The following is a 21,896-nucleotide window of genomic DNA, read 5'->3' as shown; positions in this document are numbered from 1 at the left end:
TCATTTCCGCGCTCTAGAGAGACAAAGCTAGGCGTTCCTCTTGGATGCTTGGAGGCGTGGAATACGCCAACCGAGATTGTAAGTCAATGGAAGGTACAATTTTTAAAAGTGGATCGGCTTAAGCTTGCCACCCGCAAACTTGAGGACTCATTTTTGTATGAAATTATTTATGAATATAGATTTGTAATGTTTTTTTTAAAATAATTCTAAATTTTCGCTTTAAAATTTTTTCATTATCTTTAATGTAAGTTCTCATATCGTACTCACGCTTTACTTTTTTTTTATTTTGCGGCGAATTTCATACAAAATGCAGGGAAACCCATGCGTAATTGCTGGTATCTTTTGATAGCGTTGATTTAGAAGCTCGTTTTTTTGTGCTCGAAAGGACCTTAGACCTAAATATGTGATATTAATGTCAGCTAAATAGCTCTGAGCGATTTTGAGACAAATGGTGGTGACAGACGGATAAATGGATAACAAAGTTATCCTAAATGCGTTTGTGTTTGCGCTGTATTTTCCTTTTAAAATACGGAACTCTAAAAACGTGAACATAAATACACTACGAAGCTAAAACAAGATAAAATCATATCTGGACCGTAATTATATTTATTCATTACTCTGAACAATGAGAACAGATTTCAAATGAAAATTTAATTCAATTACTTTTGGAATAAGCTTAATATTTAATGTTGGAACGTACACAAATGTCACAGGTACCGCTGCCATTACGTAGACGGAGTACCGCGCCTCAATTATTGTTACTAACTTAAAACAAACTTAGTTTATCTTGACAGTTGTCACTTGTTACAACTTGGCGGGCTTAGGACAATAAAGACACCTCAAATTAAATTAATTTATTTGTAATTATTATAGTTGTAAATATAAATAAATACGTGCACTCATTAAATACGGAGATCTCTCCGCACTACATTACATTATAAATAAAGTAAAAATTAACCTAAGGGAAGAAAATTTGGAAAATCCACTAAACCTGACTTTGATAATCGTAACTCTCAATAAATACTGATACTATTCCAAAGCTACATTAAAATGTGATGGCACTTACACAGTTTGAACTTCAATTACATGTGTGTGCTTTTTTCTTTTATGAATACCGTTGAATTCGTTTTGAATATCTTCTAAAGATTTTCCTTTGGTCTCCGGAACGAAGAAGTAGACGAAAATAATTCCAATAACGCATGTAACAGCGAAGTGCCATAGCGCCCAGCCTGGTCGCACCATGTCTACCAAATTTTGATATAGCTTCGTTACACCAAAGGCCAGGAACCAGTGGAAGCCAGCAGTAATGGCTGTCGCGCGCCTTCTCATATTTGGGGCAAATATTTCGCGCAACATCAACCAAGGTATCGGGCCCACTCCAGCAGCGTACACAGACACAAATACGCATAAACTAAACAACGGTACCCAACCGTTATTTGAGGATAAGTTGGAAGCCTTCAGATGATAGTAAATCGCCAAACTTCCTAAGCTTAATGCCATTGCAGCGAATGAAACCAATAATAAAATGCGTCGTCTGACTTTCTTCAAGAACATTGTGGAAAAATATGTGGAGGATACAAGACAAAACCCAAGAATGATGGCAGGGCCAGGTGGCTTGAGGGAAACTGAGAAATTATTGAAAATATCCTGAGCATAAAATAAAACAGGATATATGCCACTCATTTGTTGGAATATCATCAATCCAAAAGATACTATTAATGCCTTCACGTTTGCCGTGTTACGGAGTAATTCTATAAAAGTAACTCGGTTCTTTGTGGAGCTTCGTATATATTCTTTCAACGTTTTGATTTCTCCGTCTATGTCGTTATCAATACCACGAAAGTATCGCAAAGCTGCTTTGGCTTCACTCTGTTTTCCTTGTGACATCAGATAAGCTGGTGATTCTGGTAGAAATATGAAGGCGATGAAGAAAACGACTGGTACAATTGCGCAAAGTACTGACAGCCACGATGTACTTTGGACCATACCTACAATTAATAAAACATTTTGAAAAATCAAATTAATAAAGTACGTTTGGGGCCGTCGTGAAGCATCACCCCAGCGTATGACTACGAACGCGACGGTTGTGGGTTCGATTTTCACTCAAAAGTAAGTTATTTTCAATTCTTCGTTCTGATATCAAGACAAAGTGCGGCGTTGAATACCGCCATACAACATGTAACGTCTCGATTTTTTCCGATGTGTGCATAGAAAATACATTCAATACCTAATTCGAGTAATAGTCATAGAAGAAGATCTATAAGAAAATTCTAGTAGATTATTTGAAGATGAAAACGAGATGTACTAAAAGTTCAAGAAAGATCAATTTTTCATTGTACCAATTTTAAGTAAAAGCTATCTGTTTTGTAAAAGAAAACTACTTTCCACGTCAAATTTTGTATCGCATGTAATTCAGCGCCAGCAAGAGATAAAGGAACGTGCAAAAAATTGTTATGAGGGTGGAAGTGGCTATGAAATAAATATAAATGATTACGAGGACGCTGCAGGGCTCCACGAGTACCAAGAGGCACACATCAACTCCTAATATTCGCACGAATAGCTTTGTCTAGGTCAGACAGAAGTTGGCCAAACTTAATGCAGTGACTTGTTTTAAGAGACGTAAAGTAATACCAAATTATTTTATTTATGAAGTTCCTTTAATACTACTTGGCCAAATAGTTCAGATTTTATTACAAAGTAATAAATATGAAATGAGGATTGGTTCAACATCGAATACTTGAAATAAGATAAGATATGGAATATGTTATGCTATATGCCTAGCAGAATGCCTTTTAATGCCTAAATATCATTAAAAAAAACGTGTTACTATAAGCATGACAGCTGTGGTATGAATTTCCACTTAACAGAATGGATTATTTAGTATTTTATCAACCAGGCAAAGCACGGAGTTGGGTGCCGCCACTAGTGTTGTGGCACTCCGTTAGGTATTGTGCGCGGTGGGACTCAACGTTGCGCTTTACTTGTCACCAGAGCAAGGAAGTCATAATAATTGCTTCCCACGGGTGACAATCAAACGCTGCGTGATGACCACGACATACGTGACATAAAATACAAATACTTACCAATGATATAGCAAAACAAAACACCACAAGCAAAATGTACGTGATAGAAAGTGACAAGGGATGGTAGAAGATGCTGTTCAGCGATATCCTCTACGTAGGGCGGTATGCCCACGCTGAACGCTCCCACTGCCACGCCGCCCACGAAGCGTCCCACGTACAAGCCGTACACGTTTGGACTGTAAAATAATACTTTATGATTAACTGGTTCGACTGTTTGTTGTTTCATTTTAATTTTAGTAGTATTTGAAACATAATTTCCTAATATTATTTATAAATTTATTTATAAAAAATATTAGGCCTATTTTTAAAAAAAAACATTTAAAAAAGGTTTCTCTTTTTAAAGATAAACCTATTGTTGCGACTCTCTGTTCCCTTCATTTCGCCCAACTTTCGAGGTATTCTTGTCGGATGGCAGAACTCACCGCCGCGTTTTGTCTACCAGAAGTAAGGAAATTAAAATACTTTATATATTACATATATTTTTCTGGAGTCCGCATTGCACCCACAAGCATAGCGTTTACAATCAAAATCAAAGTCTGGGTTACAACTGTGCCATAGGGGATGTAGTAGGGAGACCTACTTAAGTTAATATTATTACTAGGCATAATTTTTGTACAAAAATAAACGTGTAATAGAAAACATTAAAAAACAGAAAAATGCATTATTTTCATTTTCTAGCATTATTTTCTTTTCTGTGATAACGACACAAAGCATGTCGTTGAGATGCGTCACTTTGAGACGCAATATACCGGTATCGAGAAATTGGACAGAGCGCGAGAGACATGTCTTAACATTTCCTCCTTTCCCTTTGCCTAACCTGCTCTATACAGTATACAGCGTGAAGCTAAAAAATAAACAAAAATATACCTGGACGCAACTAAAATCCATGATACAAGGAGTGGTAAGGCGAGGTAAAGCAATGTCTTCTTTCTGCCAAAGTGTTCTGATATAAGACCGGCCGGAACCGCGCCCCACAACGCACCCAGACATAGAAGAGACGCTACCCACGATGCTTCTGAATCACTAAGCTTAAAATAACAAGAAATTTCTTTTTATATTAGGAATTTTATATTGTAAGTTATCTATTTTAAACCGTGCTATGAAATTTAAATAGTATTAAGTATTACTTTTATAATCAGTCTTGATGCAGTTTTACAGCCTGTCTATCTGTCTTTAAACCCGACTAGGTATTCTATTCGATCATTAGGCGTACTACAGTATACTACAGCACAGGGAACTAGTTAATACACTCCATTCCTTTTGCACGTTAAGTCTTTTTACCAGAGCAAGGTATTAAATATAATTTATTTCCCCAGGCGGGAATCGAACTCACAACCACCGCACTTACAGTCAACGTTGTAGCTTTGCGCCACGACCGCTTCTATTTAATAATTGTTGATTTGTTAGCGACTCTTTAATTAAAATACTAGTCATCTTTCAAAATTTATTTACAAAATAATCTAAGAACACTTTTATAAGAGATCAATAACACTTTTTAAATGTAACCTTCCACTAGCTAAAGGGCCAACTTCAGTTTGTATATCTTATTTTATTTAAAAAACATTTTGTAGACCAAACACTATTATTTTAAACAAGTTACAAAGTGCATTGAAAATGTTGACTTTGTTTAACTTGTTGAGAATAATCTTAGACTAATATTGGATTTTATCATGTCTGGTTTGAGGCCAGACGTGGCGCAGGGGCACAAAATGTGACTGTAAACGCGCAATGCTTCCAGAATTCAGCAGAAAGTGAGAAATGGAGTATCTTAACACTAGGTTCCCTCTGCCTATCGAGGGCGTCGCCTCGTCGCCAGCCTCAACCATATTAAGTTTGAAATGAATTCACTACATGCCTAGCACGCCTGTTCCCAAATAAGCCATTACGTTCTCAAATACTAAAACTTCACTAAACAAACAATTTAGAATATTTTAAAGAAAAATATCGTACATCTTCATTTAATAAGTCAATTTTCTAACATCAAATTACTTTGCCAGGATTACCCGGGACAGGCGGCGGGCGGCGGGCGGGGGGCGGGGCTCGACCTATGAACTTGCAGTACTTAGATGTGACCTACGAGTTTACTCTCGAAGCAAACAGTTAGTTCAACTTTGGATTATTAGCTTAATTAACAACTTATAACTAATATTTAATTATATTTTTGAAGGAAAATTTATGGATTTTCACGCAAGACAAGCCAGTTTCTTCTGCATAGCATTATTAGCTGACAGAACCTGGTGTCAAGTGACTTACAATATCTAATTAGTTATATATACGAGTTAATATGAAGGTGAAAAAAGTGTATATGTGTGGACTGTTTATATTATGTATATCACTTACAATTATCCTAGGATGCGTGCCGTTGACTCCTGAGAGAACCTCAGATGATCTGGATTGTATCTAGAACAGACAGATATAACTCAAAATTCTTGATTTTTGTATTTTTTATTACTTACTTTATTTACTTTTTGTGTTACGTGTACATTTACTACATCAAACAATGAACCTGATACCACTACCCAATTTTATTGACTGATCTGGCTATTTTATCGGTTTTTTATTAAATAAAAACCAAAGAAGATTTTTAGTTAGTGTAATTCCCCACATACTCGTATGTATGTGCAATATTGAGAGATACAGAGTCGGCACTCCTCTAAAGTAAATCTATATTATATAACACCTTTTTATTCAGTTCGATTTTCAAAGAGCTGAAATTTCACTAAGAAAGAACTCCTTAATCATTTAATTAAGAGAAGGGGAAAAAACTGAATTTTGCATTACATGCAAACGAATGGATCGCATACACAACTTAGTTATCGACACAGTCGGATAAAAATCAAAGTATACAATGCAGGCATTGTTAAAGGATTCTCGCTGGAAAATGGGAAAACTTTGGTTAAGTTTTCGTGCGAATACCGTTCTATAGTTACGTGTTAAGGGCTGCCTCCTGTTCTCAACTATGATCTATCTACATTTTGGCTGCAATACACTAGGTACTGCACCGAGGAACTCGGCACCCTGTAGATCTCCACTTCTCATTTCACATGTATGGTTAGGTTGAGATGTCATCACTTAAAATAAATATTACTATAAATCATTAATACTTAGTTATTTCTAAAATTGCTTTAGTTTTGTACGTCTTTTTTTTTAACCTTAACTTTTTTTAGTTTCTTAATAGTAATTATCGATGAGAGATGTTGTACATGTACATATATATATATATAATAGTTTACCTTAGTACTAAATATCGAGCTTCAAGGTTGCCTAGAAGTGGGTAAGCTTTTTGATTGATGAGTAAATCAGTCAAAAAATGTCGATTTTGAAATGTTGATATGTATTAGTAACCGTTTGAGTAAAATTGTTAAAATTTTATATACTAGTTAGTTGTTATTTTATTTTAGAAGCTAGTAGCTAGTTTTTATTTTATGTTTAACAAATGTGTTAAATGTCAATCATGTAAACTAGTCGGTTAACGAGATATGAAGGGCTAAAAAATCGCGTGAACATCTAGTTTTTTCTATTCCCGTAGGAATTTCGAGAAATTCTCTTTTTAACCGACTTCTGTAAGAAAAGGAGGTTATCAATTCGACTGTATGTTTTTTTTTTTATTATTATTTTTTATGTTTGTTACCTCATAACTTTTAACTGGGTGAACCGATTTGGATATATTTTTTTTTAATTGAAAGGTAGTGCTTTCCGAATGGTCCCATTTTTTTTTGGTCCATGTCTGACAATGGTATATTTTAGGAAATCACATAAATCTTAAATTTGCATTAGGTATGTGCGCGACAAATAGACGAATAACTCAATGTTGCGCGAACCAATTTTGATAATTCTTTTTTTATTTGAAAGGATACACTTCAAGGATAATTTGGTGAAAGTTTGGTTAGGTTCCGATTATGGAATCCGGTGAAAATTGAGAAAGTTTGTTTTTTTTGGTAAAAAATTGATTATACTGTAATAGTTACAAGCAAAAACTTTTTAAATTGATGTCAGATGTGAGATTGCTGATCGTTACATTTCTTTTCAACCAACCTCAAAAAAGAGGATGTTCTCATTTTCAACCAACTTCAAAAAAGGGAGATTCCTAATTCGCACGAATACTTTTTATGAATGTTCTTGTGAATATACCAAAATGTTACTTTGCACAAAAATAATACCTAATTAAATGAAGTTTTACATGGGACAACCACAACCTCTCGTTGACAACCACTACCACCACCATCACCACTCGTTTAATAAGCATCATTTTAAAATCTGCCCATCACTTAAAATCGTAAACTAAATTAATTTTTAACAAAAAGAAAAACCGACTTCTAACAACGAACTAAAAAGTGATAAATAATTTTACAAAGATTTTATAATTTTGAAGTCGGTGCCAAGCTAATGCTACAACACCCTTACTACAATATCTAATTACTAAGCCTGTTTGTTTTACTTGGCACCGACTTCAAAATTATAATATCTTTGTAAAATTATTTTTCACTTTTTAGTTCGTTGTTAGAAGTCGGTTTTTCTTTTTGTTAAAAATTAATTTATAATACATTACATTACATTTCGGCTTCCAAAATAGATTTAGGAAGCATGGTTGGATTTGAAATTTTGTTTCGCTCTTACATTGTCTGTCAGTCAATCACGGAAGAGTTTCATATATATATTATATTTAAATAGTTATTAAAATAATCTACTAGAGTATCATCCCTAGCACGCCTAACGAAGGGCGACCGCACAAAGGGCTTATTTACAAAGGACGCCCGTCACCTGCGATCACGCAACTTATATTACGTCACGGATTACGCAGTTATTATACATTTAATTTAACTTCTGAAACCAGCTCGCCGCTTGTTATTGCTGATTACAAAATATCGGCTCTAAGACAGTATCACATTTTACTCTCTTGTATCGCAATGAACTCTCTGCTCTGTTTTACGTACCTGTATTATAGACATGTTTAACATTTTTAAGTATTATTTTACACTTAGGAAAGAAAAATACTTTTTTACAAAATGTTTATTAAATATTTGAATACCGTACAGTAGCAGAACTCTGCGCCGGGCGATGTTGAACTAACGCCGAGGTAATGATTGACGACTGTAAACATGAAAGGTTTTTTTTTTATTTTTTTTTTTTTTTATTTTAACAGCTACATCCACGGGCGCACAGTTGCCCGTGCCTTTTTTTATTTTATGAAAGTTATTTTAATGTGGCGCACTTAATTTTAGGACAATTTAAACTGTACTTATATCTAGAGCTTATACTAGAGGGGTTGGATGAGACCCCTACCGACATTTTTTTTTTTTTTTTAATGTTATTAACATATATAACTAAATTTTATATAATTACTTTATACATGTAAAGAACACCTTCGCCTATTAGATTTGGCCTGGCTCATGCAGAACGCCTTCCTTAAGTTTTTAACATGAAAGGTTATGGGTTTGATTCCCACTGGAGAAAATGAAATATTTAATATATTTATTTCTCCGCCCTGGTAAGGACGCAAAGCGCGGCGCCGAGTTCCACCACCCAACATGCAATGCTTCTAGTAATTCGGCAAAAAGTAGGGAACGGAAGTGTCTCAATGGGAACGGAGAGCCCTATCATAGGTCAATGTGTCATGTCATTTCATCACGGGACGAAGCCGTGAGCAAAGGCTAGAACAATAATAAGAACGTTGAAGTAACTTGCTTCAAAGGAGCATTTACAAACCTAACCTAACTTTGCAACCGCCAGTAAAGTTATAATGTAATGTAGAAATAAACAAAATATTTCACTTTACAAATTTCATTATAATAATGAGCTTTGAATGCTGAAGTACTTCTTCTTAACTTCAATGAAAGTTCGTGAAGTTGTTGCTGAAGTTGGAGCTTTAACTTTTTGTGAAAAGTGTTTCTGTGAAAAGTAAAGAGCGAACGGCCTACTCGGACTCGGCCTACCCTGGTATATGCAGAATGCGTGGCAGGCTACAACGTCTAGGCAACTAATACGGAAATCAATTATCACAATTTTTACTCCAAAAAGACAACACGGCAAAACTTTTTGTCACATAGTGTGAGACTAATCTAATTTAACAAAGTTCGAAAGCTTAAGTACACGGGCCTTACTTAAGATCCGTCAACTCCTTAAGTAATCTTTGTCTTGGGGATACTGGAGTTGTTGGTTCGTGGACCTACATCAACCATTTTTACTAAGATAACTAACTAGCTTATCTTTAATTATCTTTTGAATATAGTGGAAAGATTTTAGTGATATATCACCCCATCTTAGTGATATATCACCCCGTCTTAGTGATATATCACCCCATATTAGTGTTTTTTTCACTTTTAGCTTATTTATGGATTTAAGGCCATAACAGAACCATGATGCCGTCATAGCGTAGCGTCTGATTGTAACACGCAATGTCTTAAAAACTGAGCAAACGTGGAGAATGGAGTATCGTAATATGTACACGTAAACATGTAATATACTAAAAATTAATATCCCGCTTAAGAGTTTCAAATAAATTGTTAATCTTAGTATAAAATATAGTTTTCTTACCTCATCTTGAGATGTGAAAAAAGGTATAGCAGATGACGACCACGCGATGCACATTCCCGCTGCGGAGGCTCCTAAATTTACTGTAAGAAAGGATTTCCTTTATACGTATAAATATTTTTTGGTTAAACTCACCTTTATTACTAATTAAATAAATTGGCCAAGTGCGCGTCGGACTCGCCAACCAAGGATTCTGTACCATTTTCAGGATTGAGATCAATGGAAGGTACAACTTACGAGTATAAGGGCATAATTTTTTCTTTTTAAGGTACCTACATGACAACAAACATGGAGAAGCCTTATATTAAAAACCATTTTAAAAGCATAAGTCGGTCGTGGCGCAGACTTGCTTAGCAATATATAAATGAAGAAAAAGGAGCTTCTCAATGATATCTTAAATGACAATGATTTATTTATACCTTTTTTCACACTGATTGTAATCGAATCCGCAACCGTCGCGTTTGGCATTATAAATGAAAACATGAATAAATTTAACTTGCCTATACCAGTAGCGATGTACTGTGTAGTGATCCCCGACGTGTCTCTCTTGATGTCTGGCACTGTCTCAAGTCGCTGCAGTGTTTTGGAGTTGCCATTTTTGTTGTCTGCCGTCTGTCTGTCGGTGTACGAGACACTTGCTTCTGTATCCATTGGTTGCTCGTCCACTGAGAAAAAGATCAAAATTGTAACTTTTAATTGTTTATTATTTAGTTTTACGCTCTACACAGGTATATACAGATATAGCAGGGCCGGCGCTAAGACGCTTCGCTCCCATTAAGATACTTTTAAATTAAAAACAAAACGTAGGCAATATTGAAAAAAGACAACAAGTAAACAATAAATAGATTTTTTTAACAAAATTCTGCATTCTAATATTATCAAGTAAGTTTTGTGTATTATATCAAAATGATCTATAGTAGGAAGGTAACTTGAACAGCATGAGGGACCCCCGTAGATGTATGAAGAGATTGGCGATAGTGGACGAGGCGCAAGTAAGGAAGTACTTCAAAAATAGAGAACCAAGTGCCATTACACTAGGTTTCCTTTGCTTACCACGTCTACATATCTGTGAGGGATGCAGCTTTAAATATCTTTTAAATTTATTTGATGTAATTACCAATGGTGATTCTGAACAAATAAATATAAGCATTGGACTGTATGTATATATATATACCGATTTCTATGAAGTTATTGACAAATAAAATATGTTTACATGTTTCCCGCTGACCCGGCGCCGGCGTCTCAGTTACGCAACGGTCGTAATATCTGTCAAGTAGGTACAGATATTACACTTATATATGAATCTATACTCACTATATTTATATAAACAACTTAGTGGGCCCGGACGCGGCTACGCCTGCTCGAACTATACAATTATTTATTAAATATATTTATGAAATTATTTTCGGTTTTTAATAGAATTTGTAAGAAAATATAAGCCTAAATAATTAAAATAAATTAAAAAAGAAGTGGAGATCTATTATTAGAAAAAATATCGGAGTAACCGAAATGAACAAACAAAAAAAGTAAAAGTAACTAAAGGAAATTCTTAATATTAGAAAAAGTACGTAAAGTTTACCATGCGCGAGTACTACACATTTTTCTGTATTAAATAAGTAATATTTTTTGCGAACAATATTAAATAAAATCCCAAATGATTAAAATTACGATATTTTAAGTGTATATCATCGGTATAGATAGAACCGAACTGAGATAAATTAATTATAAGCAGCAAATAATTAAATAAAAATTAACAGTAATTCGAAAATATATAAAAATTTACAAAACCGTCAGCGTCATCTGCCCGTTCGCGTCGGTCATACTATGCCACTCGTAGGCTAGGTCATTGGGAACCAGTGACATCTCCTTATTTATTAGAATGTTATACAGTAAGCTATAATTTCCATCTAGATAAAATGCTAAAAGTGACTATTATATTTATTTTCATAAGGATGAATATCACATTATAGAAATCATCTAATTTTTGTTAATGTATACAAATCTATATCTATAGTATATATCAACGCGGACTTTTTTAAACAATATTTAAGGGACAATATTTTTGTAGAATATTGTTTTTGTCTCATAAGGTTGAGTCGGAGCGCGCCATGTACGCGTTAAGCAAACTCATTTTGGGTGACGTTTTCTAACAACAAACTTTGCAAATCGTTGCTTAGCAACGGCGGTTGTTATAAACATGGCGGAATAAATTGCATGTCAAATTAATAAGTATTTTAATATGTTAATATATATCGACAATATTTCAAATATAAGAAAAAAAGAATCCTATGTTCATCCCGGTACCCTCATGTGTCTCTATATGAGTATTTTATCATAATTAAATTAGCGGTTTGGGCCTGATTGCGTAAAAGACAGACAGACAGACAGAGTTACTTTCGAATTTATAATATAGGTATGGATATCGTTACAGAATGTTATTTCGTAACAGTAACGGTGCAATGTGTCATACTGAAGGGAGGGGAGTAGTAAGAGAGGATTTCCCAAAATTACTATAAAACGCGTAATTCTACGTTGTACGTCAAAGTGACGTCATTTATTGTGATAAGCCACTCTGGTTTTTTCGCCCAATAAGTATAATTATGATAAAAAATACTTACAATTAAATTCTACAATTTCCCAAAATATAAGTATAATAAAACTGATTTGTTTACTTTATCTATTTACACTTAAATTCAATGATATTCATTATAAATGTCGGATGGACGTCGCGGCGCAGCGGCACAGCGATTATCTCTAAACGTACCGGTTGGGGATTCGATTCATGTCATTGTCATTAATTACATTTTTCATTTTCTCGGTCTGGGAGTATAACACAGCACCGTGTTGAGTTTCGCCACTCAACACACAGTGTCTCGAAGCTTGAGCTGGAAGTGTAGGTGCCGTCTACCACTCTATTCATATGCGTGTCAAATCGTGAAGATACAAAATTTTCTTCTCTTTAATTACGTACTCAGTCTTTAAAAGAAAAGACTTTGAAGGACGTCCTCGAAAAATCTCAAAAAATTACAAATAAGAATGGACTTTTGATCAGAATGCGGTATTATCACAGATGGTTTCAGTCTAGACCAATTAACTGTTATTCATATCTCGAAATGAAACTTGACCCTATTAGCGTCGATATCTGCTTCGAGGGTTAAACATTCAATATTTATTACTGAATCGACTTTGAATGGAAATATATGGTCTGGGTTCGTGGGTTTTGCTAACCGCCCAATAACGGTTTTAATGGGAAAATGAGCTTAAGAAAACTTATAATTAACCCGTCGCGCTACAGTTAGACGTTGAAATTAAATATGTCCTAGAAAAACTTTTCTCCGAAAGTTTTAGTTAAACTGAAAAAACTATAATTTTGTACACTAGCAAGAACACTGTATATAATTATTATAAGTTCTACACACACACCTAACGGTAATAATATTAAAAAAATATTTCCGGTTGAACACACACACACACAGTGTCCATTCCTACTTCCTATGGCGCGATCTATACGTAGAAGAAAAAATAGAAAAACATACCTACTATTAACAATCCAACGGCGGTACGCCCAACAAATTATCTAAACAATTTTTTATAGATAATAAAAAAACTATATTTTTTTATTAGAATAAAGCGTAAATCTGAGCGCGGCGCGAGCGACTGCGCGGCGGCTCGTAATCTCGTAACGCGGCTTCTTCTGAATAGTGCAGGGCTGCTCAAGGAAACCGTCGTCGTGGCAGTGTAGTGCCTCTCCTACGACTGTGTTTGCTCATACTATATTTAAATGATTTCACACTATTATTAATTGATTTGATTTAAACATATTAATTTGAGATGAAAAACAACTATATCTTGCATACAGCAGGGTGCAGGGTGCAAACAGCAGGGAAAGGGCATGCAGAGGGAACCTATTAAGACATTACGTGTTGAGGCGAAACTGAACGCCGCACTTGGTCTTATTAATAAAAGACGAACACGATAAATCTTAAGATTGTATGTATATACATATTTAATTATGTACTACGCTAACTCCTAAACGCTCTAAAGACAAGTTTGTTTGCTAGACCTACCTAAGTAGGTTACTCTAAAGTAACGCGACGCGGCGAGAACCTTCGTATGTATGTGCTGCCTATCCCGATATATGCGAGATACAGCAAGTTGGTTTAAATATGACTAAAATAGTTCCATAAATACCTGTATCATTTACAATGTACGAGTAGGTCTTTTGATCCTTACAAAATAATTTCTTTATCTATATTTTTTATTATTATTACAATTTTTAAATGAATAAAGAAAGAACCAAGTGTATATGAATAGTATAACAGATGTGAATTTCATTTTGGATATGGGTTACATATTTTCCTATAATCTATAGATACTAATACTATAAAGATGAAGAAATTATTTATAATAATCCCGTTAATGTAAGGAACTGCTAGCTCGAGATAAAATATACTTGTATTTTGTACTTATTTATTACAGGAGGCTATAAGATAATATTAAATTTCGTTTTTTTATTAGAGGCTTAGAGAGCAGAGGAGGAGGCAGGTTTAAGGAACCTATCCCAGGTTCCTTCATCAACCTATTTTACTTACTCCGTTCCCATTAAGATACTTGCGTTCCTCACTTTCCAACGCATTCTTGGCATATTGAGTGGTGGACAAACATTGCACTTTGGCTCATCACTAGAGCAAGAAAATAAAAATTAAAAATATTTCATTTTCCGAGAGGGAATCGAACCCACAAACATCGCATTCAGTCACAACGTTGTGACAGTAAGAACCTATCTTTCAACTCCGTTATATTAGAATTTAATTTAATAATTGCCATGTCTTTGATACTTACAGTTTAAATTTAAATTTAAGCACAGCCAAAGGGATTCTAGGAAAGCTCAAGATTAAGTTTCTCTGTTAAAGGGTAGACATTAACGATGTCAAATATAAACAACGTAGTAGAATATAAGTGTCCTCCCTGGGCTCCCCTAGTAACTACTGCATAGGTAATGTTCATTAAATCTTAAAGCTTTCGATGCGTACTGTAACTTTCGTTATTTATAAGAGCTTCCGTTAGAGGAGACTGTGAACACAGTGCTTGTCGGTTCGATTCTCATTTGGAAGATTTGATTGTAATTATTTAATTTTAATTTCCCCGCTCTGGAAGACAAAGTTGTGTTTTGTAGTAAGAACTGCTCAACACGCATTGTCTCGTTGACGCAAATTTGGGCAGAAAGAGGGGAACGGAGTGACTTAACACTTTTTAACTTCTTGCGGGGTACAGCGTGAAGCTATAAAAAATCGTCGTTCAAGATGAAAGTTTTTTGTATATTAAAACTATTATCACATTTGAGCAACCCTGATTTGATAACCTCTCGACTCTGGCGCAAACCTAGCATAAGCTGTACAATTCATATCATAATATGCATTAAAATATAAAAATTTAACGTGGAAAATTAACATTTATAACAATGATAATAAAGAATATATTTATTTAACATTTTTGTTTTAAATTGTATACTGTATATGATAAAATAATATTTTTCTGTCCATAAGTTCGATAAGAATTATAATTATAATATATGCATTTATACAAGCTATGTTTTTGGTACTACTTGCTTTATTTGTTTCTTTTTTCAAACGAGAACTAGAAAATATGGTATTGTTATTTTAACACGTTTTTACTTCATTTGCCTTGTTTGTATCTATTATATACATAGGTACATGTCTCGAAAGCTGAATTTGACTCACTTTCCAGTAGCCAAGAATTTAAAATAATTAATCCCCTTTAATGAGAATCGAACCCACAACCGTCATCTTTACAATCACACCTAAAAGCACATCGTTATTAATTAAACAGTTTCAGTTTGTAAGATATTTTATTATTTACTAGCGACCCCCTTGCGGCTTCGCCCGCTTTTACTACTGGATTATTCATATAATGTATGTTTGCAAAGCACTTAAGATAATGTGAAAATTAATTAAACTCTAATGCAACCCGCATTCGTAGTTTCAATAAGGATTTTCCAATTGTTTTACACAGCAAGGATTTTTTAGTAGGTACCGTAATTTTAAATCTGTGCTACTAATCTTTTCAAGTACTTATTAAAATATTTTTAAATGACTATTTTAGATAGTTAAATGACTATTTTTAAACGGAAGAAATTATAAACAAAAGCCTACCTACTAATAACTACTACAAAAAATATAAAACCAAATATATCGCGCTGAAATAATACATTCAACTCCAATTATCCAATACGTGCAAACGCATCTAAATCTTCGTTGCTATAGAGGCAGGCGGGTTTTTTTTTCGAGCTTGTGGTTAATGCTGAAGGGGGTATTCTGTCCCTGATGAAAAGCAAGCACGACGTGGCTGCCTGTGAGGAAAATTAAATAGAATGCATGGGCCGGGAATCGAACCCGGTCCCGCCTGGCAGGCGAGCATTCTACCACTGAACCACCGATGACTGCTCATGATGCGCTTGTATAAGCAAAACGTCGCGGGGCGGCAAGGATGTTTTGATATTGTAACAACTTCTAAAGTACTTATTAAAATGAAAAAACAGTAAAAGACAGTTTTGATCTACATTAAATGGCCAACGTAACTAATATACTTATTTATATGCTGAGAGTAAGGGATAAGTAAAACTTGAGTCAGCACAGCTGATGTGTCAAGGGCGGGATGTGTCCACAATTAAATGCGTTTTTCTCTAATACTATTCGCAATTTCGAAATAGTGTAAAAAGCAAATTTTATCTTCGTTTAACGTAGAAAATTAATAAAGTATTTTAAAGGATAAGGATTAATACCATTATGGAAAAATATCCCTCACAATAATAAATATATTGAAATTACTATTTTTAGACAGAAATATGATCACTACACGTTATTCTTAAAAGATAAAAATATGCTATCGCGGACTTTTTTGTAGATCTTATTAAGAGGAGCAATACTCCAGTACATTATTTACATGTAGTACTTATCATTAAAGCAGCGCATGCGCGAAAGTGTCTCAACGGGTAGGACTTTAGACACATTTATCGTATTTATGTTAATTTACATAAGAATGTACAAATAATAAACTATATATAAACCTTCTACGAAAAACACTCGACTTAATGGTGAAGACCGCATAAAAATCCGTTGGGTGGTTTAGAAGAAGAAGAGTTAGAAAGTTCAGACAGACACAAAAAGCGACTTTGTTTTATAAGATATAGGATACCCCTTCTTAATGAAACGCTTTAAGCGGATTAATCTTAGTATTATTAGTCGGTGACGGGTAGACTGGACGACGGGGTCCCGATATGTATCAAATTACTTATAAGAGATTAATTAGTAAAAGGTTATTTTGTTAGGTTTTAGTTATTTTTACATTGTGCTCATTGCCAGAGTGAGAAAAAGAAAATATTAAATATATTGTTTCGTCGAGCGAGAATTGAACCCACAACCTTCGTGTTCACAGCCGCACACTAATGCGCCACGACTGGCCTCAAGAAATCTATAATATAAATAATATAACACTTAAGTTCAAAATACAAAGCTAATGATATCTAAAAAAACAATTGTCCCTCTTTCTATTTTACTTCCACATTTTTTCGTTTCCTTATCACAAATCGTAAGCGCGGTTACTCTATGAGTGTAGATAAAAGTGACGGCCGCGTTTTATGACGTGCCAGTATTTGATAACGGGATAACTGTGGTCCTGTGCAAGGACAGACGAGGATAAAAGTAAATTAAGCTTTAACCATGTGAAAATAAGATTCGTTTTAGAATGAACGTGTTACAAATATAATAAGAATTTATGGTCTATTGACGAAATGGACTTAGGAGGAAACTAACTGTGGAGATTGGTAAAGATTGAGCTTTTGTTCTAAGAGTTTTATTATAGAGCAATTCTTACATTTATGTATGTTTTATGATATCGACATACAGATAGATAGATGATATAGTCTGGAAATGCGACGATTGTGGGTTCGATTCACACTCAGGGGAATAAAATACATATTAACAAAACAAAGCGCGGCGTTGGGTCAAAACTGTGTGACGCTGTTTCTTTTAACATTCGTTGTATTCTGGCTTTTTAAGCGGATTAAAAATATAGTCTAATTCAGTGTTTACCCTCACATGGATGTCGAACCCACACCGTTGCAAGGAGGGGTCAGTTATCTCTGTATGATGATAATTTAATACTTACATTTCTCATTTTGCCTCCTCAGCACCTCTGGCAGAAAATTCACTAAAAGCACCCTCATGGCTCAACGGTTAATTATAATAAAAAATTTACAGATTCAATCCATATTTTTGTGGTATAAATATCTGTTCACTCGAGTAAATCAAAACGACGACTGCCATTTCGGTTGTGTACCCCCTATCTGGGACTTCCTTCCGTTTGATAAAAAAATACTTGTTGTTAGTTTTTGAGGGTGGAAGCGATAGATACACATCTGACATGGGTTGTATTTTGAGGGATCCCCAAATCAAAATTGGCTTTCTATGTGGTTACAAGACGTCTTAATGGCGTTATTTAGCGCAATGGGAAAGGCAGAGTTAATATAGTGTCAGGAAACTCCGATTTCCGCTTTCCTCTCGGTTTTGAGATATTGCATCTTGAGTGCTGGAGCTCAATACCATGCTCTATCACAGAACAGAGTATTACAGCTTCTGACTGTATATACAACAGCTACGAATTCCCACATTTGGGATAGTTAACTATCTTCATTTCATCGCTCTGATAAGAAAACAATACACAGTGTTGAATTCCGCCGTTTAACATGTAATGTCTCAACAAATGTGCGGCCTAAGAAGAGTTAAAAGAAGAAAAGGAAAAAATATATTACAGGTACGTCTTACTCGTATCGTACAGCGTATATTGCAAAACAAATTATAAGTTACAACATTCCTAGATAAAACTTTCAGAAATCTTAAATACGTACAAATGCAATTTATCTTTATTTTTAGTAACAAAAACAATTCACTTTTATTATCTTTTAGCTGATATTGAAAGTATTTAACCGATAGTTAAATCATAACAAAGATAATTGAAAGCAAATATTGGATTATTTTAATAGCTATTATGAAGCTTTCAAGGAACAGTTTGATAGCGTTATATACAATTATTCTCACATTTAAGATTGCGATACCATCTTAAGATTACATTATAAAGTCTCCCTAAGACATGACAATGAGGGTTAGTTAGTAGGGTTGTTGACTGTGAACGCGACAGTTCTCTACTCGGGGAAATGGTTATAAGATCGGTGTCGTTTCACTTCGAAAACACAATATCGACGATGCTAAAAAAAGAGCACATAAAAAGCACGAGAATCCCTCGGAGGATATCTATGAAAAGGTTTATTGCAGAAGATGAAGCGACAGAGGTATGCAGAGACTGCCAGAGACTGCCAGAGCCACTAGCGACCACTCTGGGTAGCCTTGTTTGAGATAATAGAGAAAAAAACATTTCCCCACTCTTGTGTGATCACAACCACAAATTCGTCATTACTCATGTACTTATGTACCCAATATACTCAAATTGTACGAAAAGTGAAGAATGAAGTGCCTTGACATTAAACTCTATTTTTCTGCCCTGCTACGAAGTTATAGGAAGGAAAAATCCTGCATTTTCTTCTTTATAGTAAAAGAGAAGAGGCCATAGTGGCGCTGTTGTGCCCATTTGGGAGTATGTATTGAAAATAATTCGTTCCCGAATTTCCGCTCTGGTAACAATACAAAACATGGCACCGAGACCCACCATTCAATACACAGTGTCTCGAAAATTGGGAGAATGAAGTGTCTTAAGATTAAGTTCCCACTATAATTTTTTTTAATTTACCTACACTACGTGAATTATTTTTTTTTATCAACTAGACTAGAGATATTTATAGACATACAGATACATTCAATATACAAGTACGTAGTTGCAACGGAAACGCTGTATCGCATCGGGTCAGAGTTGTTAGACTAAACATTGCCTAATGGTCACGAGTTCATCTCTGCTACGGTGTATCTTATCTCCTTGTATGGGAAGGAAGTAAACAATGTGTTAGTTCCGATACCCGATTTTGCTTTCTTATTAATTTTATTATATAAAATATGCTATTTACTTATTAATGAAAGTTTTTTTTATGGAAAAAGGCAAGGCAAAGGAGCGTACGGGTCACCTGACAAGACAAGTGATCAAAAAAATCATGTATTTCTTTGCCTAACCTTAAATGAACCATGATAGAAATTATAACAAAAATACAAGAAATAAAAGAAATCTCTTCCCAAATGACGATCTATTTGCGGAAACACCCAAGTTCCAGGAAATCGGCGAGCATCGCTTATCTAAGTCGTTAGGCTCAGCAACACCTCGTTGAGATATAAAGAACAAGGTACCTTGAAACAAAATACAACTGTCATGAAAAATATACAAAATATTTTTTTTTTTGAAGTTGTTACAATTTCTGAATTTAGTTTTTTAACACTCGTCAATTTGTCTCTGGCTGTATAAAATAATGTATTCTTGTGGCTGTAAGGGATGGTTATGGTTCTCCCCGCTGCGCTGCGCTGGTGAGATAGACTGTGTGCGCGCCGTTGAGACTCAACACTCAAACTTGAATGTCTCAAACTTCTGAAAGTAAATAACGAAATTACTTAACACGAGACCCCACAGACATAGGGAATTTGGAAAGTGCTTGGTATTGCCATAATCATATTTTATCCCATTTCTGTGAAAAGAAGAGCTTATCATTTCAACTATATTTTTATCTTTTGTATTTTCTATTTTTTCGCTTCATCCTGCACATAGCGGGATAGGCAAAGGGAACCTACAAGGTTCCCTTTGCCTGTAGTGTAGATACTCGGTTTGCACTTTCCACCGAATTCTGCTGCGGGTAGGTTGAAGTATTTTTTTTTAATAAATTTAAATCTTAAGGATTTATCATACTAAATATATTGAAATATCGAAATATAGCATAGAATCTTGCTATATTTCGATATTGACTCAAGGGAAATCTATGGTGCAAGAGAACCTATATTAGCATTAGACAAACAACCTCTATGTATTGTGTGATTTGTAGAATCGGGCGGAAAATATACAACTAGGTTCTCTCTGGCAGGTATATACGTGATACAGCGTGAGGCTGTAAAGAAGTATAAATACTAACCACTAAGTCTAACCACCGCATTAATATGATAATACGATCCCAACCAAACAATAGAGTCCATCAAAGACGGAGGAAAAAGTTGTTCTTTCATAGACGTAATCCGATTATACGGAAATCTTATCCGTTCCTTAGAAATTGGTTTAAAAACCCATATTAATGTTCATCTGAAGACGGACTTGAGATTTAGCTTATTGTCATGTGATTGAATAGTCCAGACCTCAGCGGAAAGTAGGAAACGAAAGTGGCTCAATGGGAACGGAGTGTTAGGTTCCCAGAATTACTCTGCTTATTCTGCTAAGTGCTACGGGATCGCGAGAAGCTAAAAATAAAGTCGTGCAATTTTCTCTCGTGCTCTAAACACTAGGTTCCCAGGTTCCCTCTGCAAGTATGCGCTTATTCGGTATATCTTATAACGAAAAAACATTGATTTCAACTAAACTTCTAAAAGTATCTAAGATATAAAGACTTCTAAAAATATAAACATAATATCTTCACGTTTTTTTGCAAAGAAAAATAAACAATATTGTTATAATGACAAATATTCATTAAAAACAACACAGAAGTGTAATTGCCTTTTGTACTTGTATACAATTAACGTCGTAACTTGCGAAGAGCGAGGTCTCGGAATTACGAGAATAAAATCAAAAAGCGTGTTTCCAAATTTTTTCCAACAAAGTTGATACTTTTTCATATATTCGTCGCGTTAATGTTGTAAGAGTTTCTGCTTGAATTCAATGTATTGTGTATATAATACTAGCGGACGCGCGCAGCTTCGCTTACGTATTTAGGGGTGAATTCTAATAAACCATGAAACATGTGTTCAATCAAATATTTTTAAGATTCTAAATTTCAAATTTTATAAAAATCGGTGGCATTTTAAAGATTTTTCCAAACAAACTTTCAACCCCTTATTTGCACCCTTAGGGGGTGAATTTTAGAAAACCATGAAACACATGTTCAATTAAATTTTTTCAAGAGTCTAAATTTCAAATTTTATAAAAATCGGTGGCGATTTAAGAATTTTTCCATACAAACTTTCAACCCCTTATTTGCACCTTTAGGGGGTGAATTCTAGAAAACCATGAAACAGGTGTTTAATTATATACGTTTAAGAGTCTGAATTTCAAATTTTGTAAAATTTGGTG

The 21,896-nt window shown here is 34.6% G+C and overlaps 1 protein-coding gene across 2 annotated transcripts; it reads right to left on the bottom strand.

The window, feature by feature from the left end:
- Window positions 1-839: 839 nt before the first annotated feature.
- Window positions 840-13,319, bottom strand: LOC146528211 (facilitated trehalose transporter Tret1-like). 2 transcript variants are annotated; one of them, XM_085203016.1, is made up of 7 exons: window positions 13,151-13,319; window positions 10,115-10,279; window positions 9,618-9,697; window positions 5,424-5,483; window positions 3,951-4,111; window positions 3,084-3,259; window positions 840-1,988 (listed from the first exon to the last, which is right to left on the bottom strand). In XM_085203016.1, the coding sequence occupies exons 2-7, from the start codon at window positions 10,263-10,265 to the stop codon at window positions 1,063-1,065; spliced, it is 1,554 nt and encodes a 517-aa protein (XP_085059142.1). In that variant the 5' UTR covers window positions 10,266-10,279; window positions 13,151-13,319; the 3' UTR covers window positions 840-1,062. The 2 variants fall into 2 exon arrangements, with proteins under 2 accessions (XP_085059142.1, XP_085059141.1); XM_085203015.1 differs by having other exon boundaries at window positions 13,155-13,317.
- Window positions 13,320-21,896: the final 8,577 nt, after the last annotated feature.

The sequence above is a fragment of the Heliconius melpomene genome, chromosome 19 (genome assembly GCF_056956725.1).
Source record: "Heliconius melpomene rosina isolate 202511_hmr_F chromosome 19, ASM5695672v1, whole genome shotgun sequence".
Classification (NCBI taxonomy): domain Eukaryota; kingdom Metazoa; phylum Arthropoda; class Insecta; order Lepidoptera; family Nymphalidae; genus Heliconius; species Heliconius melpomene.
The sequence above is the reverse complement of the archived record's forward strand: the minus strand, read 5'-3'. Positions and strand labels throughout refer to the sequence as shown.